The 26,544-nt window shown below is 40.6% G+C and overlaps 1 protein-coding gene across 1 annotated transcript; it reads right to left on the bottom strand.

Annotated features, from left to right (window-relative positions):
* Nucleotides 1-696: 696 nt before the first annotated feature.
* Nucleotides 697-26,247, bottom strand: GPD1L (glycerol-3-phosphate dehydrogenase 1 like). Its single transcript, XM_082752867.1, has 8 exons — nt 26,113-26,247; nt 21,661-21,838; nt 20,181-20,321; nt 16,720-16,858; nt 15,490-15,602; nt 7,531-7,764; nt 6,984-7,090; nt 697-3,662 (listed from the first exon to the last, which is right to left on the bottom strand). The coding sequence occupies exons 1-8, from the start codon at nt 26,163-26,165 to the stop codon at nt 3,566-3,568; spliced, it is 1,062 nt and encodes a 353-aa protein (XP_082608993.1). The 5' UTR covers nt 26,166-26,247; the 3' UTR covers nt 697-3,565.
* Nucleotides 26,248-26,544: the final 297 nt, after the last annotated feature.

Below are 26,544 nucleotides of genomic sequence, written 5' to 3'. Positions count from 1 at the left end.
AAAAGCTATGTAACCTTTCCGCCAGCAGCTGCAGCTCACCTATCTCTTGGCGACTGCTCTCTCTACGAGACTTGGAGCTATAGGTGAGAAAACACCAACAAAAATTTAATGATTTCACCTCAAGTGATGTTGAAAGATCTCACAGGCTGTATTGTCCATGACTGAGGCAGTGGCCATAGCCCTGTACTGGGCAGCTCTTGGCAAGACAGGGCCTTGGGCAGAGGCAGGAAGGTTTTGGTGTTTTATTGCAAGCTTGTTTTCTCATTTCCAGTGGATCTGCAATGCATGCAGCTGGTGCTGAACTGTAACTATCTTCATATACTATGAACACAGCGTAAGACAGTTGCCAGCATACAAGAACCTAAGGAGACTCAGAAATAGATGGGAAGAAAAATAACTGCGAAACAGGTGAAATTGGTCACTTACCCACCAGTGCCCTCCAGTGGCTCAGACAGTAACTCGAGGAACTGAAGACAAAATCTCCTTTAGAGGTCAAAGGCATCATTTCATTGAAGTTGTATCACTAATGGACAGAAATGAAAATGCTGATATCTGGGTATCATACAGCTTTTTAATTTAAGTTCTCACACGGTGATCTCCTATCTGTTATGATCATATATCATTAGGTACAAAAATACTACATCAAGTGAGTAAACTGGTAATTGCAAGCTGTGTGAAATGAAACAAGAAACCAAATTGATTCCCAAGACAAAATGTTTATTTGCACTAATTCTTCAGATGGGTATATATTCACAATCTTTAAACAAAATCAGTACACACGTCTAGGGCGAGTTGAGTATGTAACGTTAGGTAATAATTAATGTTCATAAATCAAAAATTAGTTACAAACTTACAGCCTGGTATGCAAAAATCTTACACAGGGGTTAATGTTTGCAGTAAGACTACCCCAGTACTAAGCAAAAGAGGGTTTGCAGAATAAGATTGTAATTGTTCCGCTCCAGTCTTTATCACAGTCTTTAATTAGAAGGAAGTATTAGTGAGGAAAAATACCTAGTGCCAAGCTGAATGCTCTCAAGCACTGAAAAGCAAATGGAAATGGTGAAGTATGTATAGAAGTTAAAATAAATTATCTTAGTTACTGAAACCTCGTTCTTTGAAAAGAACAAGAATACCATTCAAGACTGGAGAGGAAGAAAAGGAGTTATGTAAAAAGCCTTTCTCTGGATTTGTCTTTGAACAGGCTTCTGTACAAAACAAGAACAATTGAGATTTTGGGGTTTCAGTGGAAGTAGTACTGGAATAAAGAAATCATCTTAAAATATATATTAATTTACCACATTTAGCCCTTTATGTATCTTACAAAACACTATTCTAGATACTGCATGTAAAAAACAAGTTTATATATATATATATATATGTATATATACATATAAAGGCAAAGCCAACCAGCTTGGCATTAAAAAACAAACAAACAAACACACAAAGCATAAGCAGACACAGTGAAAGTTATGCAGTAACGAGGAGTGTATGCTCCATGTGTGCGTTAGTGGAACAGTGCTTCCAATCTTCAAACGCCCTTTTAATTGTCACAGCAGAGTGCTTTCTCCAAGTCTGCTCTACCAGTGATTATCCGCAAACATCTTATGTTATTTACCTTCTTGCCATCTTTGTTACGCTTAGCACAAAATCAGAAGTAAGGCAAAATAATCTTTCACAGCCCTGAATATCTGAGGACATTCACAATATCTTCTAAAAATTAACGTAAAACGTTACTGGAACACAAGAAACGGTACCCCTGCCCTGAAGCAGCCTCCTGGCCATACAAAGTTGTCCAAATTATTTCAGAGCAATCCAGGCTACTTAAGTAAGGATGACAATTATTCACAGGCATCCCCTTTGTCTTATCACGTTCCAAAGGACAACTTAAAGCTGCAGGATGGGTTTCTGCTCACAATTTCTGGTCTAAAAACACCGCCAAGGACAGCGAACAAGGTAATCAGCTGTGGTAGTGCTCAGAGATTTGGAGTGTATACTCAGAGCTGATGGGCTTTGTCCTGAGCTCTGTAAAACTTGATTGTAACCTTTGACTTCCAGCTGCAAGAGTGAGGTCCACTCTTTATGTGCCTACCGTATATTTTACCCAAAAAAAAATGCAGTTTGGTATACAAGGAAAGCAAGACAGAAGATTACATTTATCTACTTCCTCTTGTATCAACCCTCCTAAAAAAGCAACCAACCAACAGAGAAAACCTCCAAAAACTACTCCACAAAAAATGACAAGATTTCCAATAATAAATAAAATTAACCTCATTATTAAAGCAAAAGTGCCTGAAAAAAATAATTAGTTGAAAAACCTGGGGAATAGAAGAGACAGATCTCTTTACGAAGCTTTCAAGACATGAAGGACTTGATCCAGCACCCACTAAAGTTTTCTCTGGTGAAAGAACAACTTCAGAATTCATCATTTCTCTGGGGAGGCTGGTTCAGGACTACAGTCCGGCTGACGCATCAGTCACTGGCAGGCACTGAAATGAATGCAGTCAGCATAATGGCATACAACCCCTCTGACAACACAAGCACGAGCTACCAGGGGATTCCCTGAACGTTCCTTGGAGTGTGGTGTGGAGCCCAACACTTTGTAGCTGGTGGTTAAGCTAGAAAAACAGCGTGACAGTTTTGAGCAGTAGATACTCCAGGAGTATTCTTCCCCACCCATCAAACTATACTAGTGAAGAACGAGCACGTGTACAAGACTAAAATGAACCCTAGGTTGCAGGGTTCAGGACCCCGGGGTCAAAATCACCCACTCGTTTTGGGGAATGGGATTCTAGGAGAACCCAACACCTGGGAACAGCAAGGGACAAACAGAGAAATACAAAAATGCAAGGATTAAAAAACAGAAGGGGAGGTCATGATCCCCCTCTGGGATATTCCCTTTAAAACAGTGTACTTAAAAACTTTAAATTCAGTTATAAATTGGTTTCAAAATGGTCTGGCAGTTTTAAAGACCTTCAGAAATTGTAATACTCTTCACCACAGTTCACTAAAAGGTCCCTGCAGCCCCTGAATAACTGTTACCACTTCTTTTGCATTAATATTGCTTAAATTAATACAAACATGCAAAACATTAAAATCTCAATGTGTATGATGAAATAAATCAAGTTCTAATAGAAAGACTCCGAATATTTCAAGGTTAAAGGCTTGATTCATGAAAGCCATGAAAACCAGTGGGACTCCTCCCATAGTGTCCAGTGGATTTTGGACTAGGCCTTAATGAGAGACACCAAAACATCGTGTTTGATACTGCAGGAACACACACCAAGTACACTTCTGTACGTAGACTATATACGTAGTGCAACTTTTGCATTGCGCATCTTGAAATCAGCTGTATTTTAGCCAGCAAAACGACAGTCACCAAGCCAACAACACTGCATGCTATGTCAAACTAGGCTGTAAAACAAAAACCAATATCCATTCAGAGACACTCATGGTGGTACTGTTGCCTAGTGAGCAGCTTTGTAGGAAGCTTAATGATGCATCCACTTGAACCCGAATACAAATCTGAAAGGCAAAAAGCTGCACGAGGAGAATGGCCTGATTGCTTTTATATGTGCTCTGGATGACTCTGAAGGCAGGATATCATCTCCTTGACAGGCTTCCCTTCGTAGCAGATTTGATATACAGCAGTGAATAGTGGAAACCTAAGGAAACAGGGTGGGGAAAGCAAATGCAGTGTAAGATTATTCCATAATATTTTTTTTTTAAAGGAAAGAAAAATAGGATGGGGTGAGGGAAGGGAAAAGAGGGAGACTGAAAAATCAATTTCTTGCAGCATTTGTCAAGCACTCACACTGGGCTGAAAAGCACTGGATAAATACAGAACCCGCATGCATTTCTAAAATGAGTCACTCTCTCAGAAATCTAACTAGCTATAATGGAGCCTGCAACATTCATTATGTATGGCATAACTATTAAGTTATATAAAAAACAGAAAATTAAAAACACATCTTGCCTTGACATTTTTACAGCAGTTTCTACCTATCGTTAAAAAAAAAAGATGCCTGGCATGTCAGTTATGCATCATATCTGAACCATAATTTGATAATACAATTGCAGAATATGACACAGAGACCCAAGAAGGAATTAAAGGTCAAATTTTTAATAATAAGTCCAAAATTGAATTTTGTGTTTCAAAATCTACATTTAATCTCCTCTCCCCCCTCTCCTTTTCATTTTTAAAATTGGCCTTGTTTCCAGCAAAGCTCAAATTATTCAGGCTTCTTTGCTACCTGAATGGTAATTACAGCCAATACACTGTACAGAACTTTAAATTTGCTTTCTTCCCATCCTGGACAGACAGAGGCAGACAAGTCCCATTTTTAGACAGAGTTTGCTGAATTTTAATGGGTTAAATATACGTTCACCAGAAATAAATTTGCCATTTCAGTGTGGCCTTTTATTCTGATAAATTTTCACCACACGCACTAAGTTATTTTGATTGAAATAAAAAAAAAAATATAAGAAGCATTAGGAACAGTGGACAGTTAATTTCTGAGTGATTCAGAATAGAACTGAAATAGGATTTTCTCCTCGTGAAAGCGGTCCCACCAGACACCCTAAGATTTTATCGGTAATGCACAAAGGTAGCACAGAACAGAACCCCCAACCAGTCCTGAGCACTGCACATGCATGCCAATACACTCTGCTAAGATGTGTTATACTGAGGTAATTCTGGATCACCACATAGCTCTGAACTAGACTCCTCAAAGTGAGCCAGTAATCCCAGGAGAAGCCAGGAGCAATCCACTCAAGAGTACCACTACAGCACTCTCAGAGGCAGATACAGACTTTGTACCTGAATGAATAAAGTATTTTGCTGCACTGGGAAAAAAAAAAGAGAGGGAATGGACATGCTTGTGGATTTAGTCCTCAGTTTTTAATGGCTTTTACTGATAATGCTCAAAAATTAAATGCTACATTTTGAAATATCTGAAACTTTTTGACGTCTTGCTATGAAATGCACGTCCGTTTCATTTGGTTTATTTTTGTGGAAGGCAAGACAAAAATTGCAGGAAGAGTAAGAATTATTTCAAGCCAATGCAACTGACTTGGTTTTTGGTTTTATTTCATCAGTGGAACCAAAATTAGCAGATAGCCACATAGCTACTCCATATTGTACTCTAATTCTTACTCTATTATTGTAAAGCTCTTACCAGGGAGTATGCAGAAAAAAAAATATGGAGAGTTTTGCATTTTTTTAACAAGCCTCACTTGTTATTCACTTTGTATTGGGTTGGGGGGAGTGATATTTGCTTTTAATGTAACTTAAATGTCAGCACTGAAATCAATTTTGTTATGCTCATGTGGGATAGCCACAAAAGATACTATGTGCATTCAGAAACAAAAGCTAGTTTCACAGTTCAGAAACAGCACTGCTGTTTACCAGAAAGCTTAGAGAAGGACTGCTACCACAAACCACATCTTGATACCCATTTCTTGCTGTTTATCACAGCGAACATTACTGTGTTGTGAACGTCTGCCACACTTCACCCAGGAAAGGAAGAATCAAGGCTGACTGCAGGCTCATGGCCAGCAAACTCCAAGTGCACCTGATGTGTGAGCACATTAAGAGGGTTTGTTCTGCAACTATCAAAACGAAAACAACAAATTGCACTGTAAATACCAACAGGCACAGCCCTATTACCAAGTTTCTTCTCTAGAACTTCACTGACTTCTGAGTATTTCTATGTAGACTTGGGAGTCTATTTACAGGATGAGAGTATGAATTTTTACTCTTATTGTAGTCCTAACTCTTCACCTTGAAACCATGACTATTTTACTGTGGCTTTAAGCAGCAGCAAGTGAGCTTTTGAAAAAAAAAATCACTTTGAAAGTTTCTTTCAAAAGTCTTGCTGAATGACACCTTTCATGAAGGACCAACACACTCGGTACACCAGACAGAAATGAGCAACTGAAATGAGCTTTCATATTTTTCCACTGAAAATATAACTCAAGAAATTATATCGTCCTCTATTTGTTGCAGCATACAACAGGGAAAAAAGAAGAAGAAGAAAAAAAACAAGCACAGTATCCTATCTTATTTAGAGTATCATAAACAGCAGGGGCTGAAACCAACATTTTAATTTTTTTTCCCTGCCGTTAGCACACTGCAGAGGCTGATTTAGGTGCCTTACTCCCAAAGATAATGTTAGAAAATAAGCAATTTAATAGAGTTGATCCATTAAAATAGATTTTAAAAACTGCTCTGGAAAAAAATAAGGACAAGGCTTGGTCTTATGACTGGCAGTCATTTATTTTTGGATTTTACCTCATTGGGAATAGATTGTGATAATGCATCCCTTAATCTCATAAGGAGACAACTGTGCGTGTGGTTTTAGGTAACATACATGTACCAACTCAAATGAATACAGACGAACAAGCCAGGACAACCTGCTTAATTTCACGCCTCAGTAAAATTGAGCTAGACAAGCTGATGTCAGGTTTCATTCTAGATCTAAGTGGAAGTCACATTAGGAAAGAGAACTGCAGTATCTCAGGTAGAATCCAGGTGGATAGAAGCAGCCACTCTATTTGGCTGATCAGTTATATGGGTTTTAATAACAAAGCTCCTCTCTTTGGAGACAAACAATAAATTTACTACTATGAAATGAGCTGTAGAGTCTCTTTAAAAGTCTCTTTAGGAAGCTCAGCTTTTATTTGCAGGTATTTTATTCAATTTACATGTTAATGCAATGCCTTTCTACGATAGCAATAGATAGCAATACATCCTGAAAACAGAAGGGCATTCACAAATTTAGTATCATACTATTAGCTGTAGTGACAGAAGTATATTTTGAGGTTTTATTCACTGTTTTTGGTGATTTTAACTGAGGATTAAGCTACTCTTACTGCAGTGACTTGCTTTTAGCAAAACCTTCTTGAAAATATCAAGACCAAAACCGAAAAGAGTTACAGATATAAAAAAGGTGCATGCAGAACTGGCTTTATCTGTTCTTACTTACTTTTCCAGCATTCCCTTCTGCTTGAGGATGCGATACACTTCTGCAGAAGTCTGTGGTCCTTGCAGTTTCTGACCATTCAACATTTCTTGCTCCAATTCTTCAATAGACTAAAGAATGGGGGAAGGAGGGAGGAAGAAAAGAAGAGATACAATAAAGTTTTCCCAAGTCTGACAACATCACCTGGATTAAAAATATAATAATAATAAAAAAGATGTTATTGAGGGTTTTTCTTAGTCAAAAGTGAACTTGAGGAGCATATATATTCTCCCATATTCTTGTTCATAAATATTCTTCTTCCTACGTCTCCCAGCTTCTTATCCCTGCAGCTCTTTTTTCCTCAAAAAAATCTCTCCTATTTTTTATTTTTATTTTTTAAAAACACCTTATAATTTATTCTATTCTTGTAACACACTCAGAAGTGAGAGGAAAGAGAAGGGTGGTCCCTCAGTACATCTAACCTATCTCGGATAACTGTACTATTACCCTAACAACCCAGAGAGGAGTGCTAATACTTCCAGCAATGGAATTCACCCAGTAAATAAGGTACCTTCCCAGTTTTAACAAATGCTTCTGCTACACGTCGATTCCGGCCACCGTAACATGTTGTGATGAGATCAGCAACTCCACAGCTCTCCAGGAAAGTGGCAGTAGACACCTGTCCTTTGCAAAAAATTCTGGCAAAGGCAATCATCTCCATCAGGCCGAGGCGAATAACAGCAGCTTTGGTATTGTCACCACAACGAAGGCCATCACAAAACCCAGCTCCTACTGCCACTATATTCTAACAAGAAGAGGAGAAACAAATGGAAAATGAGTGACTTATTGCTTATGGAATCCTAGAACACATGACGGTACAGAACACAGATGTTCTTAAGAACAACAGATACTTTATTAATGTAAGACTTTTTTAAAAAAAAAAAGGTTTCTGGGTTAACCTAAAAAAAGAAAAAAGATGATAAAACTTACATTAGTAAATTATTTCCAAGTATAAAAACATAGTTAAAGCTCTGGAACAAAGCTGCCCAGGAGGCTGTGCAGCTGTTATTATTGACTATCTTTAAGAAAATATTATACTACATCCAAAAGATTTTATCTGGATTGAATTGTCCCTGCCCTGAGGTAGGGATGAAGGTAGACTGACATCCCACAGCCCCCTACCCATATTTTTTTATGTTTAAAGTAATTGAGAACTTCTATTGACTTTCATGCTGATATGCTAAGGGGCCAAATTCTGCCAAGGTAATGGTATTCAGCCCTTTTAAGGACACAGAGTTCCAGTAACAGTAATAATTAATAGGCTTCCCAGAAGGTTCATGATATGGGAGGCCTTTCCTAAACAAAATCTGAGCTTTTTTTCCCCCTTTAGATCTGGTGACAGCCTCCTAAAAAGAATGTAGTATTTCTTCATGAGCTATCAGCTGTACCATCTCCTCTTTGGTTTATAAACATACAACAGATAAAACAGATTAGCTGAGAGATGTTTGAGCAAAATGACCATAAAAGCTATTTTCTGGCCTGACAAGATCAGCCAGCAGGAGTCGGAGGCTACTCAGACTTAGTTTGCCGCTACTACAAATAAAAAAGATAAAAACTCTCCGAAGGAGATGGGATCGTGATGCCCTGATAAAGCAAACAAGGAAGCAATAGATGTAGTAACATCTGTGTGCAAGCAACAACAGCGGCAGTGACCTCAGAGACCACAGGATAACTAACCTACATTACAGCACCTACTGCAGCTCCCGATGCCGGAAAGGAAACCTTTAACTGTTGCTGAAGAAATGGCAACAGTCTGAAGTTGGCTGTTAAGCTGTGTGTTGCTTTCACTAGCATTTTTATTTCCTTTTTGGCACTATAAGAGCGAAAAATTGCAGGTAACTGCAGTGCTGTGAGGCCAACCATGGCTCCTTCCCTCAACCAAATGGGGTCCGAGGATGGCTCTTCACTTTCTGAGCACTGGTGGAGGTCTGTAGGTGGCCCTTAAAAACTGCAGACAGAAATTTTGACATCAGGCATGACAGCAGCAGCAGATGATTAGACTTTTAAAGCTGGCACTTGGGATCATCTTGGCTTAAATCCTGGCTGCGATCAGACACTTCTCCTGGAGCAACTGCTAATATTTGTTCATTTGGTGGCAAAGCAAGACGTCAAACATGTTTAAAATGTTTAAAAAGTTTTCTGATGGGATAACCCACTTTAACTGGAATTTACACGTGTGTGAAGTCTGTAAATGTTTAGCACTCAGCTAAAAACAAAAACATTTTTGAACAACCTCTGGGCGTTTTCCACTACTTTCCACTACAACCAAAATTTACAGCAGGATTTGCCCTATGGCATTTTGTTGTCTACTTTTACCTTTTACAATGTTTGTCTTCGGAGCAGTATAAATATTGTTTTAAGCAAGTCTTACCAACGTGAGCTACTTCTGAGGAAATGGGATAGGGAAGGAGGGAAGCTGTGATTCTAGCTCTGAAACGCTCAGCTCCTTCTGTGTACAATGCCCCCATTGTGTGCTCTTGCACACAGCTTGCAAATAATGAGGAAACGAGACAACTTGTTATGCTCCTGAACACACACCCACGCCTAGGAGACTATTACATCCTGGTCAACATAACCCCCCGGCCACTGGTATGAACTGGGAAGCTCCGCCACATGGTTTCGCTTAAACCCTCAAAGAATCTGTGACAACTCCCTCCTGTAGAGAAAACTCAATTATACAACACTGAAAGCTACACCTCTCCTTTAAAATAAATAAATAAATAAATAATAAAAACAAAAAAGCAAAACTGAAAAAAAACTTGATACTTAGTCATCTTTCTGTCCAAAGTAAGACCAAAATAAGTAGCTTGGTACTTGAGATCTTGGGGTGCAGGCACTAAGCTGAGTTTATTTCACAAAGATGCATAAGCAAAGCACAAATAAACACACAAGAGCCTGATGGCACTAGAGCAACCCCCTAAAAGCTGATCAGGTGTGTATGGGGAGAATCGTGCATCTATCTGTCCAAAACAGCGTTATCTCTATCTGGTTTGTGGTGTATCAGGCCAGCAGTGCATCCCAACCTCTTCCTTGACACCCCAGTCCACCAGTCCACCTACTTAGGACTAATAAGGTCAAAAAAGGTTTGAGAGATCCCTGCTGTTGCAGCACGCATTATCCTTTTCTTACTGTTGACGTTCATAATTCCGCTTACTCTGTTGATGGGATGAAGTCAATTATTTAAGAAATGCCAGCTCCAAGCACCATTTGCTGTCTATAATATTTAATCAGTACTGCCACTAATGCAAAGGAGAAGGATCGCAAGCACTGCTGTTGCCAGAGCCTACATTTGAAGTTAGAAGAGTCCTTGCAAATGCAGTGGGTACACATTTGTGCAAGAGGAGGGATCCTGAATTTCTGCTAGCAGAAACGCTTTCTGTATCTGCACGCAGAACATGGGGGCTGAGGGCCCAATAACAAGGATGACTTGAGCCAGAAGGCAAACCTGCTGTTCTAAAGGTTCAAAAATACTCTCAGAACAAACTCAAAATGACTGCAATAGAGCGTTCCTCTTGGCCTAGGGGACTGGAGCTCTCCGAACTACTTCATGCTTGAGTGAACACATTTCCCCGATCTCAGCACTAACAGCTTTTTACATTAAAGCACGCATCCTGTAAGCAAGATGCACAGGGTGTTTTAAAATTGCAGATGGTTTTAAGCTATTAAAATACTTCACAGTATCAGGTGACTCCCTAGCTGGTCTGGTACTCTGAAGCTGGTGTTAGTCCTAGCCCTACTTTTTCTGGAATGTGAGCAAGGTCTGGACTCGGTTATTTTACCACCAGGTTATTGGAAGATAATTTCCAGAAAAGAAATGTTGATGCCAGGCAGTGCCTCCATTGCAGTTCAGAGTAAGTGTGAAAAAGTGCCTTTTATTTGCACATGACCTGCTGCAAGCATGCCAGAAGTCACAAATGCAATAGATGACCCAAAACCCACGGCTAACAAGATTGCAGACTGCTGCCAGACCATCCCCTCACAGTGTCACTGCTCAGAAGAAATATCCACCTTACAGTTCTACCCTGTTTACATTGAGTTTGTGGAGTACTCATGAAGACAGCTTCAGAAGCCACTTCTGAGGCAGTCTTTACATCTCCATAATCAAATGGACCATTAGAGGGCGAAGTAGAGATCTTAATTCAGCTGGGACATCAAGCCTTCCGTGATGCAGTGTCACAGCTCAGCACAGCTTGCTTTCCCTCCTGCTTACACATAAATTTGTAGAAGCTCCTTTCTTCGAGTCACAGATGAGAGGTCAGCTGGAGACCCAACAAATCAAGGACAGTACCAGCAGGGCTGCTAGAGAGGCTCAGCATAAACTGTTTGCTTGCTCCTGGCAAACTTGAACATAAATAATGGTTTTCATCTCCAGCTAATCTCAGGAAAGAGTAATTACCACAGTCAACATCTACAGTAGCTAGACTGACCATCCGACGATGGCTGCCATAAACACACTTTGCAGGAACACCTCTGGAAGTCACACTGCTGGCTTCCGTAAACAATAAATCAGTTATATTTCTTTCTTCTTTGCTTAGTTAAGTCGGAGCTGTAAGATTTAGAGACAGATCTGAAGCTCTGCCGGGAAAGGCAACCACAGCTGGTGCTGCTTCTCCTTCCTGCAGTCCCCGGCTGCCGCCACTGAGCGAGTTTGTCTCTCCACAGCCACGAGGCAAGACATCAGGCAGCTGCAGCACTGCCATACGCAGAGATTAGATTCTCAACTCTTTCCCTCACGCTCTGCCCCGACACTCCTGCTCTGGGTAAGAGATCCCAGTAGAGTTTACACTGAGAAGTGCGTGTTATATTGCTGTTATATTGCTTCTCACGGATGCCACTAGGTCATGCACCAGCTCAGTCTGTGCTGTTTGCTTGCAAGACAACACGCTGACACAGGCCCCAAGAGACTCCTTAGACACCCCAAAGGTGATAAACATGGGGCTGTGCTGCCCTGCAGTACCCGTGAGCAGCCAGGAACACATCCATAAGCTGCAAAGGTGTGTGCACAGCTGCATGTATGGTTCTTACAGCGGTGTCATCACCTCTAAGCACTTCCTAGGAAGGCCCCAACATTGTCTGGCAAATGACAGCTGGAAGTTGGAGGCAGCCTGGGGTCCTGCTGCTTGTAAAGCCATCTGGACACTTTGAACAATCCAAATCTGACGTTCATTCCTGACTTCATCCCTTAGAAAAGGTCGCCGAATAAATGTGAAATGCGCTCCAGCCCTCAAAAGAAAGAAATCCTTGTAGAGAAGAACACGCCAAGCACATTTTTTTTCCTACAGCCAACAAGTTATTGTAGACAGCTGTTCTTCCTGAATATCATCAGATTTTGTAAAACGACTGCCACTGCCTATTCAGCCAGTCTCTAGGCTGATGGAAGCCTGCAGTTTCCCTGCACCGTTTTCTATACTTCAGCACAGCTCCATCAGCCTATTGTTACAAAAAATAAATACAGCAAATGAAATGGATATTCAGTATGTATGTGCAGATATATAAAAATAGCAATAAAGCACGTGTTCCTTCACGATCACCCAGCTGCAATACCTATTATTACTGCCTGAATTTAAATATGCTTCAAAAGACAGATTTCAAAGCTAAAATTATCATTATTGTAAGGGAAAGCTGTGCTTAGAGCACTCTCTGTTATCCTTCTGTATTTTTTCCCCAACCTTTAGGCAGCCAACCACATTGAAAATCATCCCCGCTTGCAGAAATAGAGAGAGGGAAGCATAAACATTTCATAGGATCTAGTCTATTACACCAGAGGTACCAAGAAAAGCCTCATTTTCCCAAGCTGGTGTTTATGGAAAAATGAGGAAGCTGGGAGAATAAGCTATTTCTTACAGTGCGGTGAGAAATACCCATTAAATACACATAAAGGGTTGCTTTTACTATTTGCTCACCCAAAAAGAACGTTTGGACAGGCACGTGGAGCTGCTTACTTCTGTTCTCTAAAATGTAGTTTGTAGTGACAGTGCCATCAGTCTGAACAAGCACTGCTACAGAAGATGAGCAGAACCTCTTCTTTATACCTGTATCTTTACAGCACACAATATTGACATCTTCCCAAGTAGGAATGTCTTCCTTCCATCAAGTTAAATAACATTTTTTTTTTCTTACAATTTAGTATTTTTCATGAAGTAACTTCGCAAGTTCAATAAAGTAACTGTCAACTGACAGAAGATGTATTTGAGATTTTTCCCCTATAAACAATCACATGAAAATAGGGTTATTTTTCACATTTTTTGCTACGAGGATTATCAGATTAACAATATAAAAAGCAAAGTGCTTGCCATTACCATTAGCAAACAACTGTCCCTACTAATAAGAATGTACAACTTACAAGAAAAAATGCTCAAATTTACATAGCACCATTCACATTTCAGTTTTGCATTTTGCTTTGCACAGGCAATAGAAACATACTCATCAGTTTAATTTTAGCTTCTTCATTTTCTTTCAGTGGAACACATATTAGCAAAGCATGAATATAATTTCACAATGTTTGAGTTAAAAACAGCTCAGGAAATTGTTTACACACTGTCAGCACAAGATTAAAGGAGAAAGGGTTTTAAACGAAAAAATACTTGTTTATAAATAACATTTACATAAAAATGTCTTTAAGATTAAGAAAGATGTGCGTGTTTGAAAAACATCACCTGTATTAGAATGACTACCTATGCCACTTTATATCAGTCAATGCCTTTTAATCTGGCAAGAAATACTTAATATTTTTAAATGAACTAATCTATCTTTAATTCACTTTTTTGTTTAGAGCTCATACCACGCATTTTTTGGAAGTCTAATCTCAGTTAACAAAATATACTGCAACCAACACCAAATGACCAGAGCACACGGAGCACATACAGTTTTTTAGAAATGCAACTGCAGAGCTCAGTCTGCAGGCTGCAAGACTAAAACAGAGCAGGAGGGAGGAACAAAACAAGGCTACAAAGAAATTACACAAGTTTCACCTCGGCACCTTTCCAGGTCAAGAAGAACAATTGATTTAAATTACTCTCCACTTCCAAAGAGAGATTGCTCTGCTGCTCTCTGGGACTTTTACAATGGCGCTTGAATGTCTGCTGACTAGCTGCTGAGTCTGATGGGCACACTCATCCTCAGAGTCCCTTCAAGAGATTTTTCTGGAAGAAACATTTGTCTGCAACAGAACTTATCCATTAAGCAAAAAAATCAAGCTAGTTAGAAAACATCAGGCTGAAAAGAAAAATAAAAAATCTGTATAACTTTTTTGACTCATTTGATAGTTCTATATACAAGGATTTCTTTCCTGCTAACCTTGCACATCACCATAGCAGCAGTTTCAAGCAATGGCTGTGAAGCCAAATTACAAGCTCCACAACCTTGAGAAATTACTGTAAATACAGGGAAAGGAGGAGAAGAGAAACGAGGAGAAAGGAATCTTCAAAGCATGGCCCATTAGACCAGAATACAGACTCATAACCTCCTTCTTCTCAGGACTTGTAATATAACAGCTCTCAGAACAAAATTACTTAGAAAATTAGTATGTCAGAAATTACGTCGTTACAGTCTAATTTCTACTGATTAACAGAAGCAGGAATCAGAACTCTTTAGCTTAAAGACATTGTTCATTGGCCTGGCAGTTTCTCAGATGAATTGTTTAGATTCCACTTAATTAAAAGAAAGAAAACAAAGCAATATAAAATAATTAGTCAAAACAAACAAACAAAAAAGCAAGCCAAATTATCTACTATACTGCTACATCCATCAAAAATGTTTCCACGATAGGTATCAGATAATGTGAACTATTGGCTAGGGTCCCAGGCTACTAATGCTTTCCCTTCATAAATGGCCTGTAAATGAACCTGAAAAAAATATCAGGTATGTTTAAACCAGCCTTTGCTTCCTGCCAACATTGATTTTATTTCCAAAAGAAGTCCAGATAAGTAACTCTCTGAAATAACTTTTTTCCTATTTTCCTTTTTTTCCTTTTCCTATTTTCCTATTCAAGTCACTTTTTTATGGGGTTATCCACATGGACTTTATGCATTTTGTGTCCACAAAGTATAACACTCAATAGTGCCTGCAGTACGTAAGTCAGTGAAGAGGGGAATATTTTGGCCACCAGACACAAAGGATTAATACCAACTTCTCACTTTCTTTTTGTGCACGCCCTGCTATATGAAGAAAAAGTGAACTAATATGTATTTAAAAACATTTTGGCTAGTTAGATGAAATCAACACTTGTTTTGTGACCATGTGTAAGCTAAGTGAAAGATAGAGAACTGAGGAGACAGCAAGACAAGGATCTAAAAGCCAATTCTCAGAGCGTTCTGCTGCCATATCTGGTTCTTCAGGAAATGTAGCAGTTTTATATAATATAAAGTATAATAAACTTAATTCTTTAAATGAAAAGATCCACTTTTTTCTTTTTTTCTTCTACAAGAATCACTGTTCCCTCTTTGTGCAAGCTGCAGGCTGTTATTCTTACCTTCAGAGCACCACAAAGCTCAACAGTATCTGCATCATCTACCACCGTTATTCGGAAGTTTGGAGTCTGCAGGAGTTCTTTGAAGAGAAGGCCATTTTCCAAGATTTTGCTGCCTGTTGAGAAAGAGAAAGGAAGGATAAAAACCACCAATGAATAATTTATTTGGGCATTATTTAGTCTTTCCTGGGCAAGTCAGAATACTTAAAAGCTGAGATAAGGTTGTTCATCCTAAACCGACTTCATCCTAAAAAGACTCCTTCACACCTAAAAGCTCTACACTGAGCTGAACTTCTCCATAATTCATTGAGAGATTCTAAATAATAATTCAATTAATTCTCTATACTTTTTTTATTTGACCATTCTCTTTAAAATAACAGTTAATAATAGAGCAATGCTGAATTAGAAATACAGCAGGTGCAATTCTATCAATTATTTTAAGGTCTGTATTCTGAAAAATACTTATTGATAAAGGCACATCGTGGTTATTTTATTAACTGAGCATGCTGACATTCACAGGTGTTTCTAAGCCCTGAAAGGTAATTCAACCATTTAAAAATAAGTTAAATACAGGCGTTAATAATAGTAAGTTAAAGAGATGACGAAACTAAAAATGGACAAAACTACAAACACTGAAAAAATAACATTAACTCTATTTTATATGCGAGCACCTGCATGTATGTACATGCACATATATACGTATGCAGAGACTGTGAAATGCAAGACTAGGCACATGTTTGTGCTGCAAATGTTACAGATGCCAACACAGAACTAAAGCTATGCCTAGTGCATAGGGGAACTCATTATTCTGAGAACTTAAAAGAAGATACTGACACCTAAAAAAACAGAGAGCTAAGCTGGAATATGGAATATATAATCATTTATCCATATTAAGCCATGCAAATCCAAGAAAAAACTTAAGCACAGCAACACAATAAAGCAGTTTGTTATGTGGAAAGTGATAAAAAGCATGCTTAGTATTTCACTTGCTAAAGGTTACAACCCTTTTAAGATTATATAAAATTGCTCTCCTTTCTCTCCCTCTACTCCTGATATTCTCCTAGTACTTCTGGACATGTATACATTCTAGGAAATTCAACATTAAAATAAGAAGGACCCAAGAGCTTCTGATAACAGCCAGTTAATGTTGAAAACTACGAAATCTGAGCTATTTGGTGTGCACCTGTGAGGACAGGAGCACAGTTTAAACATCGTTATTTCTTGGAACATTACCTATTGTGGTTTCACAGAATTTCTCTGCTGCCACCTCATTGGCAATGTTAGCTCCCATCAGCACACTGATGTCTATTCCCATCTTCTCTCGAATAATGTCAGAGATCAGTTTGAGTCCCTCCGGGCCTTCATCTATTCCCTGCAGCCAACATTAAGTGGAATTACAAAAGTGGCATTCATTAGACACGATACAGAAGAAAGCACATCACAGTTAGTCTTGTCCATGGGTGCTGCACCAAGGTCTGCTTGGATAGAGACCAAAGATGATGAATTTGCTACCAGTGAAGCTTCTGATTTTGTTGTGACCTATCTGAGCCAACTTAGTGAAACATCACTGATACATCACTTGTGCACTCGGATCTGAAACTGCAGAACTCACAAAACGTCATCCCAATGATTTGTTTGGTGAAGAGGGATCTGAACTGAAATATTAGAGACCAGTTCCCTCCTGCATAATGCCAACAGTGGTTTAGGAGGACAAACACACTGTAATTTTCTTGAAGAACACTAAAAGTAGAACAGCAGGCCACTGATACGTAGAAAGCTGAACAATACTGACTTCTAAAGATATATATATTTTGCACCTATAAAGTATTCTTTAAAAAGGATGAAAGTAGGGGAGACATAGGGCTTTAGAAAAGGTCACCCTAGAGATAAATGCTGCAATGGAGAACAGAATCTGGTACCCTGAATTGCCTGAATCAAAAACTCCAAATAAAACCACAAAATCCTACCTTGCCAAATGGGGTAGGAGACGTCTTTTGAGCTTTTAGAACAGGAGCCTGGCAGACAAGCTACTGAAATGGTCTTTCTTTGGCACAGCACACAACTTTGTACACAGTACCATATTTTAATGTTGTGGGGGCATGGCAACCCCAACGCATTTTTCCCTAAGAGTGCCAACGATGTCCCTATGAAGTAATTGCCAGGATCCTCCTCCACCCTCCTAAGCAGCGATTAATAAACAGAAAAATATACATTGGGAACAACTCCAAAAACGTAAATACGTACACAACAATTATTCATCCAAGTGAAAGGAGATAGAGAGGCTTGGGTGCCAAAAATTAGCTTTGCTATGAAACAAATGCAACTTCTGACAAAGTCAAGGAGAGCTGCACCTGTTTCTCGAGAAGTCAAATCCAATACAGGATGATAGATGACAGGAGAAAAAAAAAACAAACACTCCCCACCCCAAACCAAGGCTCCAGCACAGGAATTTCCACCGGGCAGCAATGCTCCCCTGGCAATGCAAGTCCAATTCTGTGGGCTTACCACTTGAGTCCTAACGCGCCAGCCAGAGCAATCCCTGGGGCCGGACACGGGTAGATGAAAATGAGATCAATGTTGAGGCTGCCTGAGGAGTATTTGAGTGCTCCCTGATTGCTGTGCTGAACTGCACCGTAAGCCATGCATGATTCAGACTGCATCCCTCCCCCCATAGCTGCACAAAGAAACGTTAGGTGCTTGTAGGTATCAGACATCAGAACTGATGTAAAGCAACACAGCTGCAAATATTTGAACAGGAACACAGATTAACTAGCAGGCAAATGTCTTTATTTCCCATAGATTTAGTTTTATTAGCAGACAAAAAGCTCTGTTTGAAGATTTGACTGTCATAAAATAGGAAAAAAAAATAAAAGAAAAATGAAGAAAAAGATGACACGTTAACTTCTCAAGCAATTTCGAAAGCAAAGAAACAAGAGGACCCACTAATGCTATTTTTCAGAGAAGTGCACTTTAACTGTCAAAGTTAACACAAAGCACTTTAATAGCATTAGTGGTGAGCATAATCAGACCATTAAAAATATGACTGGGACAAAAGCAGCATGCTTAAAGAAGCTGCAAAAGTAGAGGAAAGAATGCATTCCTGCCTCTATCACTTAGTTCCAGTGTTGTATCAATCTCTGCCCTTTCTTATATGATTCTTTTAAAGATGCACAATTACGCCTTTTGATAAAAGCTAACACGTACTTTGCATTCTCCTGAAAAATTAAAATAAAATTGAAAGGCCGTGCACTGTGCCACAGTGAGACAGTGGGAACCTGCCCAGTAACCAACTCTGCTTTGCATGGCAGGTGTCACTATTGTGCTTACATTAGAGCAAGTATGGGCTTTATGGGCTTTTTTATTATTATTTTTATTTTAAGTAACCTCCTCCCTTCCCCCCCCCCTTTTTTTTTTAAAAGGCATAGCCCTTAATCAATACTCCATTAACACACTTGCAATCAATACCCTGAGCAGTACTCCCAAGGGAGCACAGGCCCAGGTTCTGATTTCAGACATGCTGAAATAAATCCTCACTCAGTCCACCCGTTTCATAAAAGTTGTTTCTAGCACTGAAGATATGAGAACATAAATCACGTTTAGCAAAGTAAGGAAGAATAAAGATTATTGTGAGCTTACAGAAGAAAGAGACATAAACTGCTTGACAGCTTCAAAGCAATAAAAGTTTTAAAACTTTAGGGCATCTAGGACAGCTGCGTGGTTTTGATGCTATGCATTCAGTTCTTTCAACACTGCTTTATTTTATCCTTCTACCATATGAAAAGCTTTCCCACAAAATGCAGCAAGTACACTCAGGCAGCAATACCTTTTCATACATCTCAATAATTTATCATGTCAGCACTAAACGAAACAACACAGACTTGATGAGCTTATTTAGTCAAACTAAAGAGACAAGCTTCTGGTCAATAGTGATAGTTTTGTGGGTTTTATCCTCCTTTAAAACAGATCCATAAATGGATCATTTGCCAGAAGTTATAGTAGACAAGGGAATGTGTGCTGAAAAAGTGGTCTACTCTCAACCACGTACAAAGCATTCTCCTGTACCTTGTGGTACTAGATTATCCTCTGCAGCTAAAACACGAGAAAATAAGAAGCACACCTACATTTAATAATTCTGTCACCAGAACTACTAACACTCTAGTGAAACACTTAATTCCTACATCTTTGCCCCACTCTGAGTTCCCATGCTTGGACTGTCTTTTCGGGCCATGCTGAACAATCTCTCTTGTTGAAACATAATCTTTGACACGAACAAGAGCTCAGTCACATGAAATTCCCTCAGTAGTTCTTAAAATGATCAACTCAGTGTGTGGGATGTGCGTTAACAATCAAAGCATTATGCTTGTGCTCTGTTCTCCACCTAATGATGCGTTTGGAAACAACAAATGAAAGATTGGAAAGCTTGGTGGTGCAAAAAAGAAAGGGGGAAGGGATATGTTCAAGGCTTGTGAACAACCTCATTTTCCTCTTCCTGCAAGCACTAGACTAAAATAAAACACCACATAACAATCCACTAATGGCTGAGACAAATTCCAGTCTTGCATCTCAAAAGGTTTAATGGGACAACCAAGCGAGTAACACAGACTTTTCATATCAAATTCCAAGCCATCTTGTTTTAGAAAATTCCATTCTAAATTCCATTCCATTCTATTTTTTATGCACAATAATTATTATACCTTTATCAGAGTTATACCGAGAGCTTTCTTGGGTACTCGTCCTGTGATTTCGTCGCAGACCTTATGAATGAACTGATGAGGAATGACAAAAACCAGCAAGTCTGCATCCTGTACGGCTTCATTAAGGTTTGGGATGGCAACCTACGTATTTATGAGAGAGAAAGGCCACATAATGTCTTAAAATCAACGCTATGCACAAGTGTTAACATCTAAATAAAAGCACACTTTGTTCTTATACCAAACGCTACAAATAACTGTGCCTCATCATTGACAATAAGTCGTAACAAACTTCCCAGAAAAGCAAAAGAATTAAAGTTTTCAAATAAGCTGTTTTATGCCTTGAAAGTGGCATCTTCACAGCCACCAGCATAGTTAGTGCAAAGAAAATTCAAAGACATACAAACAAGTATTTTGAGTAAATAAATACAGAATAAGAAACTGCCTTCTCTTTGACAAAATAATCTGAATTTTTGATACATTACTGCATGGTAAAAAAGGAGTGTAATTAATTCCTTGTGCTCTCAAATTTCTTCACCAGTCCTTTTAAATCTTTTAGTTTATATTCTGTTTCTCTGCACTCATAGATTTTGTTTACCTTTTAGGAAGGTGACCTAGTTTGAAATCACTTGCTGGACACCATTTTCCTAACACTTGATGACCACCTTAAAATAACACACACTGATTCACAATCTAGTAATAAACTTAAGTGAGCAGGTAGAGGACAGGAGAAACACCATGCTTGGTAGCGAAGGCTAGGCAAATGGGATTTCAGCTTCGTTGTTAGCCAAAATAAAACCCCAAAAACACTGCAATACACGACAATTCATGTTTTCCCAGCCCCAAATCCCTACTGAACTGCCAGATGCTGCAGTCTCTTCCTAGAACATCTTCAGGGCAAGATTCACCACCAAGCCACCCACCATCATGTCACACCAACACAGCGGGGATGTGGAGTCCTGCTGTTCTGCCCTGGCCATGCTACACCTAACGTGCCAATCTGACTGTACAGAGCAAAAGGCAACTGACAAACCACAAAGGGCTTGCAGCTTTCTTGAGAATTAATCTAGCTCTCACCCTGTAATTCTTTTTAAGAGTTTCAGAGTACGTTAAATCCCTCCAATTCTTATTGAACAGCCAGCTCCCTTCCAAAGCCACGGCCAAATTTTTTATAATGGGTATAGTCACGGCCATTAATCTCGCCCTCTTTCACATTTACTTCCATATAGAGAAATTGTAGTAACAAATACAAAAGTGAGGCCAAAAAAGAAAAAAAAAAAAAAAAAGAGTATAGCATGTTGAATTTACCTACCTGCGTAATTTTGTGTGTTCAAATCTCTGACCTCCTCAGTTTGAAATATTATAAATGCAGTTTGAAATATTATAAAACTTAACAGCGTTAACAAAATAAATTTCTACTCCCATTCACAGCACGAGCAATATTGCCTCTGTAACTAGATCAAATCTAGCTTCTGTGCCTTACCACGTTATCTGGCAGCTTGTACCCGGGAAGGTATTTTACATTTTCATGTTCGTTATTTATTATCTCTGTCAGTTTTCTCCCATTAATATTCTCCTCGAAGACCCACATCTTCACTGTGGAAGCAAACTTCTGTAATTTTTTAACATTATTGCCTATTATTTTGGCAACCGCAGAACCCCTGCAGGAAAGAAAACAAAACAAAAATATTAAAAAACGATGAGATGATTTTGCCCTAGAAGAAAGAGATTTTCTTTAAAATGAACAGAAGTTCACTGATTATTCAACCAATTACTACTTGGTGGTTTTGGTCCAGTAAAAGAAGCAGAAAACACAGCAGCCATTCACACTTACTTCTTTCTCTCAAGCAAATAAATGTATTTAGAGTATGTTGGACAGAAGCATTTACTAAACTTCTCCTGTTTTGTCTGCTAACCTGCTATCCAGAGAGAGCTTGGCTTATTGTATTTCCACAAGTCAAACGGATTATATCTTCAGTGCAGTGGTAAAAATGACATGTTCAATTTTAGGGATAATCTTCGCCTTTAAGAAGCAGGAACTTTTCTTTGCCAAGATAACTAACCCAACAATTTCTGTAGAATATTGACACACATTTAAAGAGAAGAAGCACTTACACTTTGCATAAGATGTAAGATTTACGGGTGTGCTGCCCATCTCACCGAATGTACTTGTTGCAATGGCATCCTCTGAATTGGCAGGCAGACGCTCCTATCAGTTAGCGCCCCAAGAAGAGCACACAATGAAACCTGTAGGATGGCGAGCACCTTTACTGCTCAAATCTCTAAACCACAATGAAATTAAGCAGAATAACTGAAGCTACACACGTGACAAGGAACAAACACAACCTTTCCTTCTATTCCTAGCCTGAATGCTATACAGAAGAAAAAGATGGGATTTTACAATGCCTGCTCAGCTAATTTCCTTTTCTGTGGCAAGGAGGCTTCATAATTACTGGCAGTCCACTAAGGAGACAAAAAAAAAATCAGAAAGATGTGACAAAAATATACAGTCACAGATCTGAGGCTTCCCATTTCTGCATATTTCCTCTTTTCTCCCTGCCAGTTAAACTTCTAATACCGTGACTTTCTAGTACTTGGTGCTGGGGTGGGGAGGAATAGCACACTTTATCTGGAGGTGTGAACGCTTTAATTTTACCAATCTAGTTATATACACACACTCCCCTAAATTCATTATGGACATCATTTGTAATAAACTCTTAGCTAGTAAACCAAATAGATTCAATATCCTCTGAGAGCTTTTCATACGGCACAGCTCATTTTGCTGTCTTAAGAATGCGTGCTATCGCAGGCCTAGGGTCGCTTTCCAAGCAGCAGCAGAAAAAAAATACGGTATCTGAAGCAGCCCTTCTTCAGGCAAACCATAAAACTGCGCATGTTGAAAAGCTGGAATGCATTTCTCTAATAGCCCTTCACACACCACAGAGTCCCCCGGGTTCAGGAGGTGATCCAGAAGCCCCAGCTGTCAGGCATCTCTTATCAGGCTCGTGCACGAGGTGGGGAGGCAGCCAGAGCGGTTTCCCTGCCGTGGCAGACAACTCACCAGCCCAACCCTCCGGCTCTGAGGTCTGCACAAACAGTAAAAATGACACTCAACCCAACGCTGGTGTGTGTTTTTGCAGAAAGCGTATCGCTGGCCATGAGCAAAAGCAAATATGCTGGTGCAGATTTATATAGGCGGCCTGGATCCTGGCAAGTCGCTGGCTTCAGCTTTGAGCTTCCCGACTCGCTGTGTGCTCGGTGTTGATAAAGACAGAAACGAGCGATTCAGCAACTGCCCAACTGGGATTTTCATTTGCCAGCATAAAGTTCAACAGCCTGTATTTCTCAAGCAAGATATTCATTCCAGTATTAAATAACATATAAAACATCTCAGCTGTCTTTGTTCGTACTACTCCCTAAAGCTGCAAAAAAATGACAAGTTTTAGTTCCTGAATTCAAGAATATTCTGACTCCTCCGGTCCCCCACTTCCTGTTGCACTGCAACAGCTGCTGTGGGACTGAATTTAGCAAGGTCAAACAACAGCCTCTAGGGCCACTCAAGGTGAAATACCAGCTCCCCACACCTGTTAACCCACCAGACAAGCCCATACTCCCTTCTGTGTCCCAGCACTCCTCACGATGTACCCTGGAATCATTACTGGGATTTCTGGCTCGTCTTTTGGTGTACTCCTGACACATCACAAGGCGAAGGAACTGGAATTCTTGCCTGTTTATTCAGTTCACGTGTGAGCTGGATTGTAGTAGTTGGTGCCTGTGGCAGCTCAGTTACATAGCAAAACGGGCAGTGAGGGATGTCCTTGTGAAGCTTACCCCCTGGCATGACCCAGCTGATGGGTAACACAACGAGACGGTCACACAGCTAACAGTGGTTCTCCTCCTTGCAACGCATACCGATGGCACTCCCAAGTACAAGCTCATACATTTCTTATTTAACACTTTTCCAGAAGTGTCTGAGCTCACTGAGCAAGAACACGCACTCTGTCTCCTGCCCTTCACCATTACGGTGTATCTTTGTCAGCCTCACCCCATTTTAAAAGCAACATATAAAACCCAGAAACTCCTAAATGTCAGTGGAGCTCACAACATACAAACACACATAATACCATTAGCCCTACCGCTTTTTCCTAAAAAAAACCCTACCTCAGTTAAACCCGAAGTTTTATCTCCCACTTTTCTATAGCAAGTTCCCAGCCATATGAATCCCTCTGCCCCAGTAATTTTACCTCTCTTCCCAAACTATAGTTTCTTTTCAAGCTAGGCCATCTGATTAACCAGGAGCTGGTTCTAGCAAACCACCCAGGGGTGAATTCTGGTTGTACACCCCTTGTTAACGTGCCCTGAAGTGTTATCAGAAGAGCAGGCTATCATACATACCAGAGACAGTGTCTGCAGTGTTTTTCACTGAATCTGACCACTGCCCTTGAACCCTGAGGCTCCAAGGCATATTCCCAAGGTGTACTCTCTTCACATGCAGGCAATTTATTTTTTATTTTTTTTTACCTTAAGGATCCTAATGCTTATCTACCAGCTGAGCAACTGCACCTGGGCAAAAAGAATAAAAAAAAACCAACACAGCTCCTGCTCTTCCGTGACTTTCGAGCCATCTGTCCCGCTCCACGACCTTCCATCAGGTGTCAGACCCCTGCCAAGTTAGCTTTGTTAGGAAGGTGACCTTCCCCCTAGCAAGCCGACCAAACAAGTTGGGCTGGAAGCAGTTTATCATCCAAGGTGATTACCTCAACCGCTCTGAACTGTCATTGTTGTGCCAAGCTCCTTTAGTTTCTTTTTTTCTGTCCCAGATATAGGCTAAAGGGCTGTGAGGAGGCAAAGGCATTCAGACGGTTACTGGCACTTGGGGGACAGGGTCACCTCACCCAGAACCACAAAAACCCCAATCTCCAAACTGCTAAGAGCCCATTACAGTTGGGTTTGAGGTCTGTCACCCCCTGGACCTTACAGTCTAGTGCAAGGAAAGGAAGAGATGCCGTGCTGAAATGTCAGCCGTCCCCTCAGTAAGCCATAACAAGGAAAAACACAACTTTGCTGTTGCTGATTTTTTTGAAGCATGCAAAATTACATCAAAATCTAATGGCACACAAGTGGGACAAGCAACAAGTCCAAGATCACCTCTGTGGATGTTGAGCTGTGCTTAGTAAACTGTAGGGTGTTGCTCTTTGCAAAACTAAACTCCCCTGAAGTTAGATTTAACCTTCCAAAAACCAGAAATAATGTATGCCTAGCACTACTAATTGAACTGACAGACTGTGGAAAGATATATATATATCGTACTTAACTTACTCGTTGTAAATGGTGATCCAGGGTAGAAGCGGTGATTAGGAACGATAAAGAAATTAAGGAAGTGAGACGGGGAAGGATTATAAACGTGATACTCCTCTCAGGGAAATAATTACTAAATCTATTGCCTTCAGCAAACACAACAGCGAGACCGTAAGTTTATTTAAGCCTAATTATAAGCTAGCGCTGGATGCAGCAATAAAACCTTGTCTTGAGCCTTCCGTGTGCTTTGACACAATCAACTGGAAAACGAGAAGGCATCTGAGACAAGCCACGGCTCTCCTCTGAGCTTTCAAGGGGAAAACATAATGCAGAGAGAGGTACACAACACACATCCACTCCCGGGGAGAGCTGAACTTGTTACAGCAGCCCCACAGGCAGCCTTTTAGTCGCGATCTGCTGAAGAAACACGCAAGAAACACCGGCCCGAAGCCCCCCGGCTCCCCCCCGGCTCCCCCCCGGTTCCTCCCCGGGTCCCCTCCGGGCTCCCCCCGGGCTCCGGGCCGGGGCAGGGCGGCCCCGGGCGGGCAGCTCCGGGCAGGCCGAGGCGAGCACGGCCGTGGGGAGGATGGAGCCGGGCCGGGGCCACGGCTGCGGTGCCCCCGGGGGCTGCACTCACCAGTTGCCCGAGCCCACGATGCACACCTTGAGGGGCGCCCCCGGCAGCGCCATGCCCGCGCCCCGCCGATGGCCGCGGCCAGGAGCTCGCTGAAGGCAGCCGCCCGCCGCTGCCCGCCTCCGCCGTCAGGGGCTCGCTTTCACCTCCCTCCTCGCCTCCCTGCGGCTTGCTGGGAAGTGTAGTTCCTCCTGTCGCCTGCCCCTTGGTCCTCAGCCCCTCCTCAGGGCACGCTGGGGACAGCCCCGGGGAGGGCGAGGAATGGTTGGGGCCGCTGACCGAATGTGGAGATCGCGCTGGTGTTTTGGTGTACTCCTACAGTCAGGGTTTTCTACTCGGCTAATAACATATATCTCACAAAATCACAGAATCACAGAATCACCGAGGTTGGAAGACACCTCCCAGATCACCCAGTCCAACCTCTGACCTAACACT

The sequence above is a fragment of the Aythya marila genome (genome assembly GCF_965140915.1).
Source record: "Aythya marila genome assembly, chromosome: 2".
Taxonomy (NCBI): domain Eukaryota; kingdom Metazoa; phylum Chordata; class Aves; order Anseriformes; family Anatidae; genus Aythya; species Aythya marila.
This window is presented reverse-complemented; position numbering and strand designations above follow the sequence as displayed.